This window comes from Eurosta solidaginis, chromosome 1, assembly GCF_040869045.1.
Source record: "Eurosta solidaginis isolate ZX-2024a chromosome 1, ASM4086904v1, whole genome shotgun sequence".
Taxonomy (NCBI): domain Eukaryota; kingdom Metazoa; phylum Arthropoda; class Insecta; order Diptera; family Tephritidae; genus Eurosta; species Eurosta solidaginis.
In genome coordinates, this window is record NC_090319.1 from 96,262,473 (window position 1) to 96,282,241 (window position 19,769).

Below are 19,769 nucleotides of genomic sequence, written 5' to 3' on the forward strand. Positions count from 1 at the left end.
ACATCAAAATTTTAGAAATAAGGTTTTTAAATTAGAAGACAATTTTTCTAAGCGGGGTCGCCCCTCGGCAGTGTTTGGCAAGCGCTCCGCGAGTATTTCTGACATGAAAAGCTCTCAGTGAAAACTCATCTGCCTTGCAGATGTCGTTTGGAGTCGGCATAAAACATGTAGGTCCCGTCCGGCCAATTTGTAGGGAAAATCAAGAAGAGCACGACGCAACTTGGAAGAGAAGCTCGGCCTTAGATCTCTTCGGAGATTATCGCGCCTTACATTTATTTTTATTTTTTTTTTTATTTTGCGTCAATAGACCAATACAATTACCATGTTTCCTCCCTTTTTTCGTATTTGGTATATAATTATGGCATTTTTTTTTCAATTTTCGTAATTTTCGATATCGAAAAAGTTGGCGTGGTCATAGTCGGATTTCAGCCATTTTTTACACCAATACAAAGTGAGTTCAGAGAAGTACGTGAACTGAGTTTAGTAAGGATATATTGATTTTTGCTCAAATTATCGTGTTAAAGGCCGAGCGGAAGGACAGACGGTCGACTGTGTATAAAAACTGGGCGCAGCTCCACCGATTTCGCCCTTTTTCACAGAAAACAGTTATCGTCCTAGAATCCAAGCCTCTACCAATTTTCACAAGGATTGGTAAATTTTTGTTCGACTTATGGCATTAAAAGTATCCTAGACAAATTAAATGAAAAAGGGCGGAGCCACGCCCATTTTGAAATTTTCTTTTATTTTTGTATTTTGTTACACCATATCATTACTGGAGTTGAATGTTGGCATAATTTACTTATATACTTACTTAATTAGCGCTTAACCGTCTAAACGGTTATGGCCGTCCAACAAGGCGCGCCAGTCGCTCCTTCGCTCCGCCAACCGGCGCCAATTGGTCACACCAAGGGAGTTTAAATCGTTTTCCACCTGGTCCTTCCAACGGAGTGGGGGCCGCCCTCTACCTCTGCTTCCATAGGCGGGTTCCGATAGAAACACTTTCTTGGCCGGAGCATCATCTTTCATTCGCATAACATGGCCTAGCCAGCGCAGCCGCTGCGTTTTAATTCGCTGGACTATGTTGATGTCTGCGTATAGCTCGTACAGCTCATCATTAAATCTTCTTCGGTACTCGCCATCGCCAACGCGTAGAGGTCCATAAATCTTTCGAAGAACTTTTCTCTCGAACACTCCCAAAGCCGCTTCATCTGCTGTTGTCATGGTCCATGCTTCTGCCCCATATAGCAGGACGGGTACGATAAGTGACTTGTAGAGTATGATTTTCGTTCGCCGAGAGAGGACTTTACTTTTCAATTGCCTACCTAGTCCAAAGTAGCATTTATTGGCAAGATTGATTCTTCGCTGGATTTCAGTGCTGATGTTGTTGCTAATGTTGATGCTGGTTCCCAAATAAACGAAGTCTTTTACTATTTCGAAATTATGGCTGCCAACAGTAGCGTGGTTGCCAAGGCGCATATGCGCTGACTCTTTGCTCGATGACAGCAGGTACTTCGTTTTGTCCTCATTCACCATCAAACTCATCTTTACCGCTTCTTTTTCCAGCTTGGAGTAAGCAGAACTAACAGCGCGGGTGTTTAGGCCGATGATATCAATGTCATCAGCATATGCCAGTAATTGCACGCTTTTATAGTATATTGTTCCAGTGCGGTTAAGTTCTGCAGCTAGTATAATTTTCTCCAGCATCAAATTAAAGAAATCGCACGATAGGGGGTCACCCTGTCTGAAACCTCGTTTAGTTTCGAACGGCTCGGAGAGGTCCTTCCCAATTCTGACTGAGCTGATGGTGTTGCTCAACGTCATTTTGCACAGCCGTATAAGTTTTGCGGGGAAACCAAATTCAGACATAGCGGCATATAGGCAGCTCCTTTTCGTGCTGTCGAAGGCGGCTTTAAAGTCGACGAAGAGTTGATGTGTGTCGATTCTCTTTTCACGGGTTTTTTCCAAGATTTGGCGCATTGTGAAAATCTGGTCGATGGTAGATTTACCAGGTCTGAAGCCGCACTGATAAGGTCCAATCAGCCGGTTCACGGTGGGCTTCAATCTTTCGCACAATACACTTGAAAGGACCTTATATGCGATATTAAGAAGGCTGATTCCACGATAGTTGGTGCATTTTGCAGTATCCCCCTTCTTGTGGACTGGGCAAAGAACACTTAGATTCCAACCGTCGGGCATGCTTTCGTCCGCCCATATTTTGCTAAGAAGCTGCTGCATGCGCCTTACCAACTCCTCGCCGCCGAACTTGAATAGCTCCGCAGGCAATCCATCAGCGCCCACGGCCTTTTTGTTTTTCAATCTGGTTATTGCTATTCTAACTTCGTCATAATCGGGCGGGGGGACATATATTCCATCATCATCGATTGCGGGATCGGGTTCTTCATCTCTGCGCGGTGAATTGCTGCCTCCATTTAGGAGAGCAGAGAAGTGTTCCCTCCATAATCTAAGCACTCTCTGGACATCAGTTACAAGGTCGCCGTTTTCATTCCTACAGGAGTTTGCCCCGGTCTTAAAACCTTCCGTCTGTCGCCGTATTTTTTGGTACAATTTTCGGGCGTTATTCCTGGTGGCTAGGAGCTCAAGCTCCTCGCACTCACGCCTTTCTGCTTCTGCTTTTTTCTTCCTGAAAAGGCGTCTCGCTTCCCTTTTCAACTCACGATAGCGTTCACACACTCCTCTTGTCGCGCTCGCTTTTAACGTAGCCCTGTAGGCAGCGTCTTTTCTTTCGGTTGCAACGCGGCATTCTTCATCATACCAGTTGTTTTTTCGTGGCCGCCGGTAACCAATTTTTTCCTCGGCGGCAGTATGAAGTGCTTTGGAGATATGCTCCCACTGCTCCTGTATTCCTTCAGGATGAGTTGTGCCCTCAGAGAGCAGGTGTGAGAGTCGAGTTGCGAAATCATTGGCAGTCTGTTGTGATTGAAGCTTTTCGACGTCTAGCTTTCCTTGTGTTTTTTGTTCCTTGTTTTTAGCCGCGTTGATGCGGGTGCGTATTTTGGCTGCAACGAGATAATGGTCCGAATCGATGTCCTCGGATCGTTCGCACATCTAAAACACTGGAGGCATGCCGTCCGTCTATCACAACGTGATCGATCTGATTGCGAGTATTTCGATCAGGAGACAGCCATGTAGCTTGATGTATCTTTTTATGCATGAACCTCGTGCTTGATATGACCATGTTTCGAGCACCGGCAAAGTCAATCAGCCTCAGCCCGTTAGGAGAAGTTTCATTGTGTAGGCTGAACTTTCCGACTGTAGGGCCAAAAACACCTTCTTTGCCCACCCTGGCGTTAAAGTCGCCAAGCACGACTTTTATATCATGACGGGGGCAGCGCTCGTATGTGCGTTCTAATTGTTCATAAAAAGTGTCTTTCACCTCATCGTCTTTCTCCTCTTTTTACTTATATACTCTAAAGATATTAACTTTTCTTTTAAAATTCGAATTTAAAAAATTTTTTTTTTAAAAAGTGGGCGTGGTCGTTCTCCGATTTTGCTAATTTATAGTAAGCAGACATATAGTAATAAGAGTAACGTTCCTGCCAAATTTCATCATGATATCTTCAACGATTGCCAAATAACAGCTTGCAAAACTTCTAAATTACCTTCATTTAAAAGTGGGCGGTGCCACGCCCATTGTCCAAAATTTTACCATTTTTCTATTCTGCGTCATAAGTTCAACTAACTTACCAAGTTTCATCGCTTAATCCGTATTTGGTAATGAATTATCGCACTTTAGATTTTTCGAAATTTTCGATATCGAAAAAGTGGGCGTGGTAATTGTCCGATATCGTTCATTTTCAATAGCGATCTGAGACGAGTGCCCAGGAACCTACATCAAGATACCTCAAAATTTACTCAAGTTATCGTGTTAACGGACAGACGGACGGACGGACATGGCTCAATCGAATTTTTTTTCGATTTTGATATATGGAAGTCTATATCTATCTCGATTCCTTTATACCTGTACAACCAACCGTTATCCAATCAAAGTTAATATACTCTGTGAGCTCTGCTCCACTGAGTATAAAAAATTATTAGAAATTAGCGTTTTTACAACCCTTTTAAAACCAATGCATCACTGTGATGCATTTGCATGTCGTAAACATAGTTGTGTGGGTTTTTTATTCAACCGTTTTAAAAACTGAAGGTATCACTGTGACACAATTGCAGATCGTAAAATTGCTTGTGTTGTTTTTTTTTTAAGCCACCACAAGACACAGCAGGTAGAATTGAAATTACCATTTCATTCTTATTACCTCGTCTCGTAGACCATATATAACGCAACAGTTTTTGTGAATGCATTAAGTCGTTGTGCAGAACACAAAGTGTGAAGTGCTAATTTCAGATAAAAAAATATTTCTAAAAAAATAATAAGTGAAGTGACCATTCCAAATCAAAAAGTTTACAATGAATCCACCATCCTCTACACCGCAAGATGAAGCAACTACATCAACAACTATCGAAAACCCAATGAGTCATATACCCAAGCATGATGTTCCAGTCTTACGTAACCAATCAATTCAGAATTGGGTTCTCTCAAAATAACAGGATGAGGTTCTTTTACCATCCTAGTATGATACTTCTCATCAATTTTATCTATCGTTTCTTCTCCTGATTTGCTCTTGATACTTGTCAAGCAATTTATTCAATTTATTAAATACACCTTTTTTCAGCATTATTTCCATACCAAGTTTTTCCCAAATTCCTATCAACTTATCTTGTACTTGAATAGTGAATGATTTATGGGAAAACTTTTTTTGTTCTGTTTTAGCACGTTCGCTTAAGTAAAAATAATATCTCAAGATATCCAGATGGGTTGGTAAATTAAGATCAGTTAAATCAGTAGACACACCAAAAACAGTAACATCATGCTTGGGTATATGACTCATTGGGTTTTCGATAGTTGTTGATGTAGTTGCTTCATCTTGCGGTGTAGAGGATGGTGGATTCATTGTAAACTTTTTGATTTGGAATGGTCACTTCACTTATTATTTTTTTTAAATATTTTTTTATCTGAAATTAGCACTTCACACTTTGAGTTCTTCACAACGACTTAATGCATTCACAAAAACTGTTGCGTTATATATGGTCTACGAGGCGAGGTAATAGGAATGAAATGGTAATTTCAATTCTACCTGCTGTGTCTTGTGGTGGCTTAAAAAAACAACACAAGCAATTTTACGATTTGCAATTGTGTCACAGTGATACCTTTATTTTTTAAAACGGTTGAATAAAAAACCCACACAACTATGTTTACGACATGCAAATGCATCACAGTGATGCCTTGGTTTTAAAAGGGTTGTAAAAACGCTAATTTCTAATAATATTTTTTAAAATCTTTTCTATTACTAAGTTAAATTCATTTTTAGCACGCGTTTATTAGCTTGGCCTGTATGTAACGGAATCATTGAGCTTAATTTTCACCGGTTTCTAGAAGTCTGATTAATTTGAAACTTTGCATACGTATAAAGGACCGATGACAATGCATTAATGTGATGGTGTGGTGACATAAGGTCAATTGGCCTTATCACCACTTTGAATGGCGATAAGTTTGATTGCAACTTTGCACACCTATCAAGGCTCGATGACAATGCATTAATGTGATGGTGTGGTGACATAAGGTCAACGGCCATAAAGTCAATTGGCCTTATTACCACATAGCCATTTAGCTGATTTTTTCATGTAAAGTGCAAAACCGGCGATTTTTTGAAATGTTTGTATGGTGAACCCCCAGGGGGGTTCCAGGAGGTGTGCCACTGGCATCGGTGTGTCGGGCCTCCAAAGTTAGTGGGGGTCGGTCATACATTTGGACTCGATTGGAGCACTCTAAATGGGTCAAAGTGGAATTTTTCAAAATTTGCCCCTACCCAAAAGTTCGACCCAAATTGGGGGACATCAGAATTCTTTTTAGAGGTATGGTTCCTTCGGCAAAGTTTCTTATTTTGATCCCTAGAATACGATTTTCACAGAGCAATGAGCGATTTTTAAATCGGCCCGCCCTAATATATAGATATGTCCGATCTTGACGATTTTTTCAGACAACCATCTATGCGTAAGCTTGTGGTAAAATTTGATGTTGCTAGCTGATAAAATGAGGCAGAAATGGGGCAGAAATGGCGAAACCCCGCTTATTGAACAATCGATTGTATGGGAGGTATATGCTTTAGTGGTCCGATCCGGTCGATTCCGACAAATGTCAAATCCCCCATCAAAATATGCCTGCTTATCAAATTTCATCAAGATATCTCAAAAATTGGGGGACTAGTTTGCGTTCAAACAAACGGACAGACCGACAGACGGACGGACGGACATGGTTAAATCAACTTAGCTCGTCCCCTGATCATTTTGGTATACTTATTGGTGGGTCTAATGGAAACGTATACATAAAAAATGATTTGGAGCCTTGAAAATGAAAAAAATCGATTTTGACCAAAACAAGTCCCAAAAACCAAAAAAAAACTTTTTTTTTTTAAACTGTTAATGCCAACGTTTTTATCGCATAATTTAAAGTGGGATAGGAACTATGAGACAAATTCGTTTTCATCGGCAACACTTTTGCACGTTTCTGAAGAAACCCTTAAAAAAAAATGGTGAAAAAATAAATTTTTTCACCACAACACTCCTCAAAACCCAAAAAATATATTTTTCTTTTTTTCAAAAAAACTGTTATCGCCAAAGTTTTTAGCGGACAATTTTGAGTCGGACAGGGTATACATGAAAATTTCAAAATCAAATGAAAATTGTTTAAGTAGGTAATGAAAAAAGCCTTAAAAATCAATAGAAAAAAAGTAAAAAAATCTCAAATTTTGCAGGCTCGAAAATTATTTTTTAGTGGAACTTTTTTTCCTGAGCCCAAAACCTATCGAAAAATCGATGGCGCGATATGGGTTAACTTTCGTCCATGCAAATCAACCCAGCTTAATGGTTATGGCTAGGGCGTTACGATATCCACCGTTGATCAATTAAACTGATTTCCATAAGGTAGGTTGCATCAGCTGTTTTATATGGGCATAGATATGGCAAGTTCATCAGGCCCTTAACATCCAACATGAAAATGTTTCAAACATTTTTTTTAGACCGCCGTGGCTAGCAGATTCCGTTCGCAGCAGGCATGAAAATCGTAGGAAGGAAATTGTAGGAAAGAATTAAAAGTATCACACTTCAAATTAAAAAATCTTGGTAGAGCTGGAAGGACCAGATGGAAAACGATTTAAATTCTCTCGATGTGATCAATTGGCACCAGTTAGCAGAACAAAGAAGCGACTGGCGCGCCTTGTTGGACGGCCATAACCGTTTAAACTGTTAAGCGCAAATTGAACAAATAAAAAAAAATGAAGGCAGAGCTTCAAATCAAATTATTTTTAATATAAAAATTCCTTCTTTATCGCAGATCTACAAAGACTTCTACGTTGGTGGCAATCTTACCAATGCAGACATTATAACATATCCGGAATTGTACCGTTGTTTAGAGCATGGCGCGGACATTATGATTGACAACTGAGCTTTGAGTTAAATATTAAAAATAAAATATATGTTTATCCTTAAAAGTGTTTCAATTGTGATTTTGATCAAGTGATACACTTATAATCCATCCATTCTGGGGCGCCAATGATAATTTTCAATCTCTTTATCGAAGCTGTCCGGCATTCAACGCGTGATTTTGTACACAAAGATGTTGTATGTATATTCCCTATTATGGTTTATGTCAATTTTTCTTTTTGTTATGGATTACGCATCTTCGGTGGAAGCAGTAAGGAAGGCGGTCGGCATGATGTGGTGGTGCACAGTGGCTAGTCATTGTCGGCTGGGGCGGGTCCTTTCCAACCTTACTGTTCCTGCGCCATAATCAGAAAAAAGTTCCTATCATGCCTATCAAACTAGCAGCTGTCAAAATCAAAAAACCCTGACAGAAGTGCAGAGACCGACTCAAAACGCTTATAAATTCAAAATAAAACGACATCCGGTCGAACCGGATGCCACTGACTGACCGTTAACACTCAAAAATCTAAAATTAAAAAAAAAACCGAAAATTAAAAAAAAAAACTGTTCAAAACAAAACTTACCGAACCGGACATGGCCGGTTACTAACGCTAAAAATAAAAAAAAATGCTGAAATCAAAAAAAAAAAAAGAAAAAAAATGCTGAAAATTAAAAGAACCAAAAGGAAAATAAACAAAGAGGGCCGAATATATATAGGAGGCGCCGCGGGTGTTGTTGCGACGCCCGGTGCTTTGCCCACCCTCAAAATCCATGGCCACCGACGCACCTAAATTTTCGGTGGCCCCTTTACAAAATTATTATGTCGTTGTAGTAGAACTTATTTTGAGTTTAACAAAATATCAAATTGGTATAACGCATAGTATAATGACACTAATATGTAATATGTACTAAGAAAATTTGTTATAAAAGCAATTAAGATTAAATTTGGGGTAAATCATACTCCTCGAAGAAATCGTTTCACATATTCAAGTAAAACGTAAACTTTTAAATTTATAGTAAAATTAACGGAATCGTTTTGCATGCTCAGGTAAAACGTGAACTTTTAAATTTATAGTAAAATTAACGAAATCGTTTTACATGTTCAAGTAAAACGTAAACTGTTTTGCATTTACCAGTCAGTGCTGGTATTGTTTTGTTTCTTTTTTCTTGCTTCTAAGTTAATTAAACCTCTTTAACTTAACATTACGTTACGTCTACTTTTTTAACTTTACTACAAGTGGATGCTGCTTGCTCTCTTTAACTTAGGTATATGCATGTATGTATGTATTACATGTTAAGATTCTATACTAGGGTTGTAGCCTTAAATTTGAATATGTTTGTATATTAATACTAAATGTTGTTGCAGTCATAAAAAAAAATGAAAGAACAAGGTTGAGGCTACAATACGTATATTTAGTCAGTATCGGAACGAACTCACCGCTTTAACCGCTGATATTCGTTGTCGTAATGGGGATGGCCGCAGGCCTAGGTTCGCTGCCCTGCGATTGTTGTTGTAGCTGGTATTGTTACACTGGTATCGTTGTAGCCTGAATGGTCGTGGCTGATAAGGTTGCGGCTAGCATTGTTGTAGGCGGTATGGTCGTAGCTGATAATGTTGCGGCTAGTATTGTTGTAGCCGGTATGGTCATAGCTGATAAGGTTGCGGCTAGTATTGTTGTCGGTGGTACCGCCTGCTGTTGGTGTTAACATTAGTGGCCGCAGGCCTATGTTCGCGGCCCCGCTACGTGCGTTGCAACTGGTGTGGCGGTACGTCTGGTGGTTGTTGCGCTCGTGGTTGGCGCTAATGAAGGGGTTGGGGGAGGTACTACCGATGGTGATGCTCGTGGTAATAGTAGGCGCCGTTGGTGGTGGTTGGCGCTTTGGTCCGAGGTAACCGAATGACCCGGGTGGCGATAAAGCTTCGTGCTGGCCTTTACGAGCCGGATGACTTGGCCATTTTGACGTTAGTTGTATTACGCGGCAGCCCTGGAGGCGGAGGTAGTGTCGGACGCTTTTCCGCAGGTGGTAGTGTTCTTCGTAAACGTAGAGGAAGGGGTTTATCTCACTAGGTGTGACTGTGAACGCCGACCTACTTCAACTGGATCTTGGGTCAATACAACACAACCGGTGTAAGGTTTATTACCACCCAAAATTAGACGCGTAGAAGCGAGGTTTGTCGGAATGAACGGTTTCGGTACTTTGCGCTATCGACTCCTTCCTAGTTTCTGGGCATTTACCTGTTTACGCGCACAGCCGGCGAGGGTGTTTTGTGATTAGTTGAGTATCGTTGGGGAGGCGCAGTTGAAGTGAGCAATAAAGTTACTGAATCAATATATTAACTGAGCTTGACGCCTTTGCTGTTGAAGTTGTGTCCCTAAGTGTTATATTATGCCTTATATATAATTGCAGGGCCACCAAAAATTTTGCTCAAGCAATTTACCAACCTTCCTCCTTTTTTTCTTGCCGGAAACTCATGGTAAATTTCGCTAGTGATGGCCGGTCTGTTTTTTTCCTTGTTTTTCGATACTTTTTATCGCAACTTTCGCCCCATCACTAGGTGTGCTCGCGCGAATACGCTCCTAAGTGGACCGTAACCGTAGACCGTAGCAGCAGACCCTAACAAACCTTCTTCGCTTTGAAGACCTGGCGATGAAGCGAACAGGAAACCGGATCCGCTGTGGGAAGCCACTGCCAGGGACCTCCAATGCCAATCAACGTGGGGCACGACTCACCCCTGAGATAAGAGTCTCAAAATCCTACTACGAAGCTAGCCGGGCAACATAGGTCCACCAAAAAAAACTAAGTCAAATTGGGAATTAATTCTGTTTCCTAGTTTACAAGGGCTTTGCGGCAATTAGACATTTGTTATGGAGAACTCGTCAAAACTCCGAAAGATGATTTCTAGTGGTTATCGCTCCCACCGGAATGCAAAACAAAAAAAAAAGGTGTAGACATTTTGATCTGGAGAACTCGTCCCAACTCCGAAAGGCTAGTCCGACCTAAGCGTGGACTGCCAGGGGGTTCACGGTCCTCGGTGAGTACGCGTGTGAACATCCTATGAGGTCAGTGCTCGGGGAGGATACTGGGCGAGATATCCCCGACCGCCAAAATGCCCAGACAAAAAAAGAGGTCCATTTGGTAGGTATATAAAAAAAAGTCAAATTGTAATTTGGCAAAGAAACGTTCTTTCTGGTTCATTGCGAACGAATGTCCGAAGCGTGAAAGCGACCTATCAATTTCCCGTTTAGGTCTTCGAGATCATACAGTGCATTGCCTATTTTTCGAAGCACGCGACACTTCAGGTATTTTGGTAGGAACTTGGCGTTAATGCCCTGTTTGAAGTTACTTAAGGCAAAGTTTCTCCGAAAAACTTCCTGACCTTCCTTATAGTTGACTTGCCTAGAGCGTTTGTTATAGGTGGTTATTCCCCTATCCTTGGCCTGATCTAAATTTCTACGGATCTGCTCACGAATATTAGTCAACTTGTCAGCTCGGCTTATCACCGTAACCTGGTCTTCCCGAAGGCTGCCCCTAAAATGTTGTACGTTGAGGCATGTTGGACCATATTTTGGCCATATAATGCAAAGTATGGAGAACACTGAATCGCCGTATGAAAATCACTTTTCAAAACTGATAAAATCTCGGGTATATGCTTATCCCAATCGGTATGGTCAGGTTTATCTTTTAGGAAAATCCTAATCTTCGAAATAATTTCTCTATTAACGCGCTCGGATGCGTTCGCTTGAGAATATAACCCCGTCCTCACGTGCGTCACCCCGTAATTTGCAAAAAATTGGTTCATTTCCTTCGAGATAAACTGTTTACCATTGTCACTGGGAATAACCTCAGGGACCCCTACAACCGGAAAAATTTCTGAAGCGAAGTAATTTATAACGTTTACAGTGGTGGCTCTCTGCATGGGCTTTAGCCAAACGTATTTTGAAAAATGGTCTAGTACTATGAAAAGAAATTGATTTCGCCGCTTAGATCTCGGATACGGCCCTAGGAATTCGCAATATAATCGCTAAAATGGCCTCTCGAATGCAAAGGCATTCTCTATAGGCGGTCTCGACTGCTGATTAGTGGGTTTTACAGCCTTGCAGGTGTCACAACGCTGGACGTAGTCCCTGACGTCCTTAGCCTGCTGCGGCCAGAAGTACTTCTGCCTAACACGTTCTAAGGTTTTCTGCCAGCCGCCATGGTAACTCCGGTTAGCGTCATGTGCTAGTCTCACTGCTTCCTCCGTCAACCCTTTCGGCAACCATAATCGCCACAGCGAGTCTTCTTCCCCTTCCACTCCTTTACGAAATTTAACTCGTTTGAAAATTACCCCGTCCACCACTCGTAAATCCGGAAGCGATTCCTCATTTTCGGTGACGGTCCGAATTAAGTCTAAATACTCGTTGCTGCGGGAGAGACTTAATCTATTTCCCCGGTTGTGGTAGTGAAAGACAACTCATCGGCATCAAACCGCGACAGCGCATCTGGTACTACATTCAGGGTGCCCTTACGATGTTCCATTTTAAAGTCGTATCTTTGCAGTAAGAGCGACCACCTCGCCAACCTCCCGCTCAAGTCCTTTTGTGTCATTAACCACTTGAGACTGGAGTGGTCCGTGATAATACGAAACGGTAATCCCTCCACATAGGGTCGGAAACGTTTCACGCTGATTATGGCGGCGAGACATTCCAGCTCGGTTACCATGTAATTGCGTTGAGCATTATTCAGTTTTTTCGACACAAACGCGATCGGATGCTCAGCGCCCTCGTCATCGACCTGGAACAACACTCCGCCAACACCTATTTTGGAAGCGTCGCATTGTATTACGAATTCCCTTGAAAAGTCTGGCCAAGACAGGGGCGGAACTCAAAGCTACTTTTAGCTTTTCGAAGGCCTCTATAGCTTCAGAGGTAAGCTTGAACGGGCCTGCTGACTTACGGAGACAGTCGGTCAAGGGACCTGCCAAGTCAGCAAAATTGGTAATAAACGCCCTGTACCAATTCGCCATACCCACAAACCTACGCACTTGCCGAGGGGATATAGGGATCGGGAAGTTTTGCATTGCTTCTATTTTCCCCGGATCCACTTTCAGGCACCCGCTGCCTATCAAGTACCCTAAGTAGCGTATTTCCTTCTGACAAAATTTACTTTTCTTCACGTTTATTGTCAGCCCTGCGTCTCTCAAACATTGGACCACTTCCGCTAGCAATTTCAGGTGATCCTCAAAATGAGTGCTACATACCATCAGGTCGTCCCGGTAGACAAAGACGTTCTCTTGCAGACGCGAAGGGATTGCCTTGTCCATCAGCCTACTCATAGTCTGCGGTCCATTGCACAGGCCAAATGCCATTACCTTGAAGTGGTACAGAGGCCTCCCCGGAACTGCGAATGCTGTTTTTTCCTTGGAGGACTCTGTCAATTTGATCTGGAAGAACGCGTCCTTCAGATCAATGCCACTAATAAAATGCGTATCCTTCAGTCTGCTCAATAACCCGTTGATATGGGGCAGGGGGTACGAGTCTTTCTTAGTCACCGCGTTAACCTTCCCAGAGTCTATGCACAGCCTAACTTTACCTAGTTTCCGGACCAGTACTACAGAACTACACCACGGGGAGTTTGATTCTTCTATAACTCCTAATTCGAGTAACCTGTCTAGTTCGCTAAAAGCTTCGGCTTGCCTCGGTGGCGAAAGAGGGAAATGTTTGCTTTTTATGGGAACGGCATCACCGGTGTCAATGTGATGCTCCACTAATTTAGTTTGCCCTAGGCCTAACTTCTCGTACGAAGGAAACGTCTCGATGAACTTTTGCAATTCTAATTCCGGTCTGGTGACAATTCATGGAGGTTAAGTTCCTCTTCCTTTTCAAGTCTAATCTCTATGCACTCTACGCTTGGGAATATTTCGGGAGCTAACGCAAATGCTCTCCAAAAATCTACCCCGAAATACGCTTCTTGGAGCAATGAGGGAACAAGGTACAAACGAATAACCTTTTTTGTGATATTTTTGAAGGTGACTGGTAGGGATACTGAGCCCAAAATTTTTTGCTTGTTGCCGCCCGCGGTATATACGAACGCATGTAGGGGCTGATATTCGAAGCCGTTATATTCTAGGAATTCTAATCCATTTTTCCCTAAGATGGAGACGTTGGCTCCCGAGTCCAACAGCCCTACAAGAAAACTATCTTTAATTTTGGCCTTTACGAGAGGCCTTTCATCCTCTGTAAGCGTTAACGTGGTGGCTTGCAGCAGTCTTCGCTCCTGTACTCTCCTGTGGTATCTCTTCCTACACTTCAAAATATTGTCCGATACCGGGTATTGTTCGAAGATGGTATGTCTTATTTGTTTATACCTATGTTCCCTTTCTTCTAAGTTTGGTGGAAATTGCGTTTGGCAAGCGACATCCCTATGCTGGCGTTGCTGAATTCTGGTCGGCTCTCCCATCGCTGATGAGGACGTTTGACTCTCGGATTCAGAACTATTCGAATTGTCCGTACTGTCAGGGTAAGTGATTCGGTGGTTCGGTGCACGGGACGACACCTCGAGCACCGGCTGGTGTGGGAGCTATGAAGCCGAACGAAGTTCCCCCGCCTTCTCGCTCGGGTACTGGTTTCCCTACCTGCGATGGTCCCTAGGGCATTTAGGAGTAAATACACCCTTATACCCATATTTAAAACAAAAAGGATTTTTAATGGGTTCCTCGCAGTATATGTATGGGTGGCCCATTGCCTAGCAATTCCAGCATTGGATTCCCGAATAGTCTGGCCTCCTGTTGCGTCGATATTCCAGCGCCTCTATCTGTGGATCCATTTCGCCGTCCTCGCCTTCCATCCTTATGTCCGGGGCTGTCACGCGTGCTTCGTTTACATGCCGTCCTGGGTAAGTGGCTCCCAACAGCTTGCTTTCTTTCAGCACTTGTTCACCTCTGCGTGCTACATCGCGTAGATCATGAAGGGTCCTTACATCTGCGTTAAAAAGCATCAGCTTAAGGCTACTGTTGACGTTTCTTTTTATTATGTCAATCAGTAGAAGCTCCCACATGGGTTCTCTTAAGCGCGTGTTCAAGGAAATTATGTCCGTGTGTCCATGCTTTCGCATGGAGATCTCCATCATGATCTCGTGGTTAGTTTTCAAAGTGCCAAACTCTCTTTTCAATGAGTAGCACAAAAAGGCATAAGTCGCGTTTGGGTTTTCTTACGTGAAAAGCCAGTACCATTCTTCGGCCCGCCCGGAAAGAAACAGGTGAAAACTAGCCATTATTTGTTCGTCCGTGCATTGTGTGCGCTCACACAAGGTGTTCAGTTTAAAAAGGAAATCGGCTACGCTCCCAGTGCCGTCGAACGAGATTTTCCACTCCTGCGGCTTCATTACTATGCTGCTCGGAGCAGGGTATATTGGCGGTATTACTGTTGGAAGTGGGTTACGGTCCATCCTATTTGCGTTCCGTTTCTGATGAATTGATTGCTGCGCAGATTCGAGAGCGGCGTTGAGCTGGTCCATATTGTTTCTGATTGACCCTATCTCCCTCCGCATTTTCTCCTGCGGAGCCTGGAACAGCTGGTGTAGCACGTCCACCCACGAGCCTCCACGAGTAGCTTCGTCCTGCATTCCTGGGGTATTCGTCCGATCACCGGCAGCTTCCCCAGAGTTTCCAACTCCTTGGTGTAATGGTAAGGCACCAGCTCCATCCGGTGCATAGGTCTACACATTGGTCAATAGCCCCGAGATATCATGCGTGTTTAATAGGGGCGCATTAAGGTTACTGGTGCTTACAGGTCTGTCCATTTTATCGCGAGGGTCATTCAGGTCCGAGCCCATGTTCATTAACGCGGGATCTCCGTATTGTCCCCCTACTGGGGTGTGCACCACCAAGGGACGCCTGGCCTTGGAGAAAGCCCCCTTATTATTACCGCCCGGATCTGGTTTCCTCGGAAATTCCCCGCACTCCCGAACGGAGTATTCCGGCCCGGTCGCCGGAAAGACTGATCGCGCGACATATAAAAAAAAAATGGTCCAGTCGTAGGTCAAGAAAAATTTTTGCCACGTAAGGCAGTTAGGGATTGGAGGGGAAGAAAAAAAGTTAAAGTCCACCCCCTTCACCTAGTATACCGAACGATGATTGATTAGAAAAAAATTATTTATATATATAAAAAAGGTGCGCGAGGGAATACACAAAAAAACTCGCAAATAATAATTACCCAATAGATAGCCGTACAAAAAAAATCACCTGCAAAAAAAAACTGATTAGTTATATATATGTTTTATATAATCAATGGGAATGCTGGCATCCCCTTCCCGAAGGCACTCGGGCTACAGGCAAAAATAAAATTTTACTCAAAAAAAAACAACACAAATCCATTCATACTTGTCCCTAGTGCTCCCAACCGCAATGCGAGGGGGTCTTAAGGCCCCCCTCTATAACTGGTTGGGGCCACTAGGGTCCGCTCCAGGCACACACGGGTCGGTCTCAACACGCCCAGCCGCAACGCAGGTGCCGTCTCCAGGGGCTTGCCCCTGGGACTGGTTGGGGGTGTTGAGGCCTCCCGTCCATTCTTACTGGACACCCCTCCTGCCTCCGCCGCAATAGGTGGAGCGGTTTCGGAACCGCTCCCCCAGTCTGGTGGGACAGGAAGGAGTGCCACTTTGAATCCCAGCTCAACCCGTCACAGTCCAGGTGGTATTCTACTTTACCATCTGGGACGTGGGATGAGCTGGGGTTCTTTCACCACATACACACTCATACCTGACATCACAAATTCGGCAGAGAACAAAAAAAACTATAAAAATTTGACAAAAAAAAACCAAGTTAGCGGACAAAATTATTCCTAGCCGACTAACGGACAACAACCGGCAACATAAAAACCCCAAATCTACAAAAAAACTAAGTGCGTTCAGCACTGCCTCATCGGGTGAATATAAAAGTCCGGAGGACACGACGTTCAGTCCCGCGGCTCCTTCGGCCACTGCACCCGATGACCAGCCTGGACAACCTGATCCGTCCAACCATCCCACCGCAACGTAGGTGGCAGCTCCTGTGGCTGCTCACTCGGACTGGTGGGATGGTCAACTTCACAGGTTGACCCGACTGACCCCCGCGGCCAGCGCCTCAGGCGCCACGTTGGGCGCCATCTGTTATGGAATCGCATTTACAGTGGAAGCAGTAAGGAAGGCGGTCGGCATGATGTGTTGGTGCACAGTGGCTAGTCATTGTCGGCTGGGGCGGGTCCTTGCCAACCTTACTGTTCCTGCGCCATAAACAGAAAAAAATTCCTATCATGCCTATCAAAACTCAACTGTCAAAAAGCGCAGAGACGACTCAAAACGCTTATAATTCAAGATAAAACAACATCAGGCCGAACCGGATGTCACGGACAGACCGTTGACATTCAAAGATTTAAATTAAAAAAAAAAAAATAACCGTAAAAAAATTTATCGAACCGGACTTGGCCGGTTACCAACGCTGAAAATCAAAATCAAAAAAAACTGCTGAAAAATGTTTAGTGGCCGCATGCCTATGTTCGCGGCCCCGCTACGTCCGTTGCAACTGGTGTGGCGGTACGTCTGGTGGTTGTTGCGCTCGTGGTTGGCGCTAATGAAGGGGTTGGGGGAGGTACTACCGATGGTGATGCCCGTGGTAATAGTAGGCGCCGTTGGTGGTGGTTGGCGCTTTGGTCCGAGATAACCGAATGACCCGGGTGGCGATAAAGCTTCATGCTGGCCTTTACGAGCCGGATGACTTGGCCATTTTGACGTTAGTTGTATTACGCGGCAGCGTACTGCTGGCCCTGGAGGCGGAGGTGGTGTCGGACGCTTTTCCGCAGGTGGTAGTGTTCTTCGTAAACGTAGAGGAAGGGGTTTATCTCACTAGGTGTGACTGTGAACGCCGATCTACTTCAACTGGATCTTGGGTCAACACAACACAACCGGTGTAAGGTTTATTACCACCCAAAATTAGACGCGTAGAAGCGAGGTTTGTCGGAATGAACGGTTTCGGTACTTTGCGCTATCGACTCCTTCCTAGTTTCTGGGCATTTACGTGTTTACGCGCACAGCCGGCGAGGGTGTTTTGTGATTAGTTGAGTATCGTTGGGGAGGCGCAGCTGAAGTGAGCAATAAAGTTACTGAAGCAGTATATTAACTGAGCTTGACGCCTTTGCTGTTGAAGTTGTGTCCCTAAGTGTTATATGATCCCTTATATATAATTGCAGGGCCGCCAAAAATTTTGCTCAAGCAATTTACCAACCTTCCTCCTTTCTTTCTTGCCGGAAACTCATGGCAATTTTCGCTAGTGATGGCCGGTCTGCTTTTTTTCCTTGTTTTTCGATACTTTTTATCGCAACTTTCGCCCCATCACTAGGTGTGCTCGCGCGAACACGCTCCCAAGTGGACCGTAACCGTAGACCGTAGCAGCAGACCCTAACATTTTGTATTAACTATTTTTATATTTAATATTTCATTTTTGATAAAATAAGGATTGACCTATAATTAAAACCGATTTCCGCCTGAAAATATACACTTCAATTCCGAACTATAAGATATTTTTATAGAAAATATAATTAGCACATTTGTGAGCTTTCTGTAGAATTCGTTAATAAAAAAAATGTATTATGTACCCTTCAATTACAATTACAATATATACATACATTTGGCGATTCTGCTGGCTCAAGGTCTCTTTAAATAAAACACATAGGTTTTTTTTCCTTCCGATATATTTCGGTTACACTACGGTAACCGTCCTCAGGGAACTACAGACGTACAAAAAATTTTTTATTAATAAATAAAACCAAAAACTTTACAATAAAATTGATTAAAAATATCACATACATTATTTTACACGTCCTTCCGTCGTGACGTGGAGTTTGGTACTGGTCGTTTGTTTGTTAGTAAATATTTATAATTGTGAGCGGAATGGTCAATGTCAGTTTTATAGTTCAGTCTAATGTGTTCTGGAGTGTTTACGATATGTAGCATTTCCAATGTAAATCGCTTATTGTAGTGTTGCTCTTGTTGTAGAATGCTCGCGCTCCCGAAGCTCGGTATATGGCCGCTAGCTGCACAGTGAGACATTAGTGCAGTTTTTTGATTATTAGACTGTTGGCAATATTTTAAATCTGATTTGTGTTGCGACAATCTGGTTTTTAATTTTGATATTGTTGTTCCTACGTAAACGCTGTTACATGGTTCGTTGTTTTTGCCGCCGTATGGGATTTTATATATGACATTACTTTTTTCGGTTTCGGGTATCTTTGCTTTTGTTTTGTTAAAGAAACACCTTAATGTGTTGTTAGGTTTATGTGCATTTTTAACTTTTTCTCCGTCATAGCAATCAGACTTTGCGAGTCGTTCTGATAACCGCGGTATATATGTTACGGATCTAAAAATGGTAGGTTTTTCTGATTTTTGTATTCCTTTGTTAGATTTTGCATTTTTAATTAATGTTTTAATAATGTTGTTCGGAAAATCATTGCTCTTCAATATATTTTCCGCTTCTCTTATTACCTCGTTGTGGTACGTGTCGTCCGATATACGCAGCATCCGTTGTATACAGCACATTGCTGTATTCATTATCATTGACTTCGGGTGTTTTGAGTGGAAGTTAATGATTCGTCCTGAAGATATTTGCTTCTTATACCACGATAACTTTAGCTGATTTCCTCTTTTTCTCACAATGGAGTCTAGATACGGTAGTTTTCCATCTTCCTCTATTTCTAATGTAAATTTAATGTTTTGGTTGTGTTGTTCTGTTCGCGATTGTCCCCGAAAAAGAAGTACATAACACACTCAACGCTCTCAACACTTTTCATAAAAACATTAAATTTACATTAGAAATAGAGGAAGATGGAAAACTACCGTATCTAGACTCCATTGTGATAAAAAGAGGAAATCAGCTAAAGTTATCGTGGTATAAGAAGCAAATATCTTCAGGACGAATCATTAACTTCCACTCAAAACACCCGAAGTCAATGATAATGAATACAGCAATGTGCTGTATACAACGGATGCTGCGTATATCGGACGACACGTACCACAACGAGGTAATAAGAGAAGCGGAAAATATATTGAAGAGCAATGATTTTCCGAACAACATTATTAAAACATTAATTAAAAATGCAAAATCTAACAAAGGAATACAAAAATCAGAAAAACCTACCATTTTTAGATCCGTAACATATATACCGCGGTTATCAGAATGACTCGCAAAGTCTGATTGCTATGACGGAGAAAAAGTTAAAATTGCACATAAACCTAACAACACATTAAGGTGTTTCTTTAAC

The 19,769-nt window shown here is 42.7% G+C and overlaps 2 protein-coding genes across 5 annotated transcripts in view; both read left to right on the forward strand.

Moving 5' to 3' along the window:
• The window catches only part of LOC137236526 (cell division cycle 5-related protein-like), a 276,855-nt gene that overhangs the window by 78,527 nt on the left and 178,559 nt on the right, over nt 1–19,769 (forward strand). The window lies entirely within an intron of this gene.
• Nucleotides 1–19,769, forward strand: part of TTLL6B (Tubulin tyrosine ligase-like 6B) — a 98,976-nt gene that overhangs the window by 39,269 nt on the left and 39,938 nt on the right. For 3 of the 4 annotated variants that reach the window (XM_067759238.1, XM_067759242.1, XM_067759241.1), the window contains one exon: nt 7,409–7,568. The exons of the other annotated variant lie outside the window; for it this stretch is intronic. In XM_067759238.1, the coding sequence (XP_067615339.1) occupies nt 7,409–7,519 (111 nt within the window). In that variant the 3' untranslated portion in view covers nt 7,520–7,568. Of the gene's footprint in view, nt 1–7,408; nt 7,569–19,769 lie in introns of those variants that run through there. 4 annotated transcript variants of the gene reach the window in all.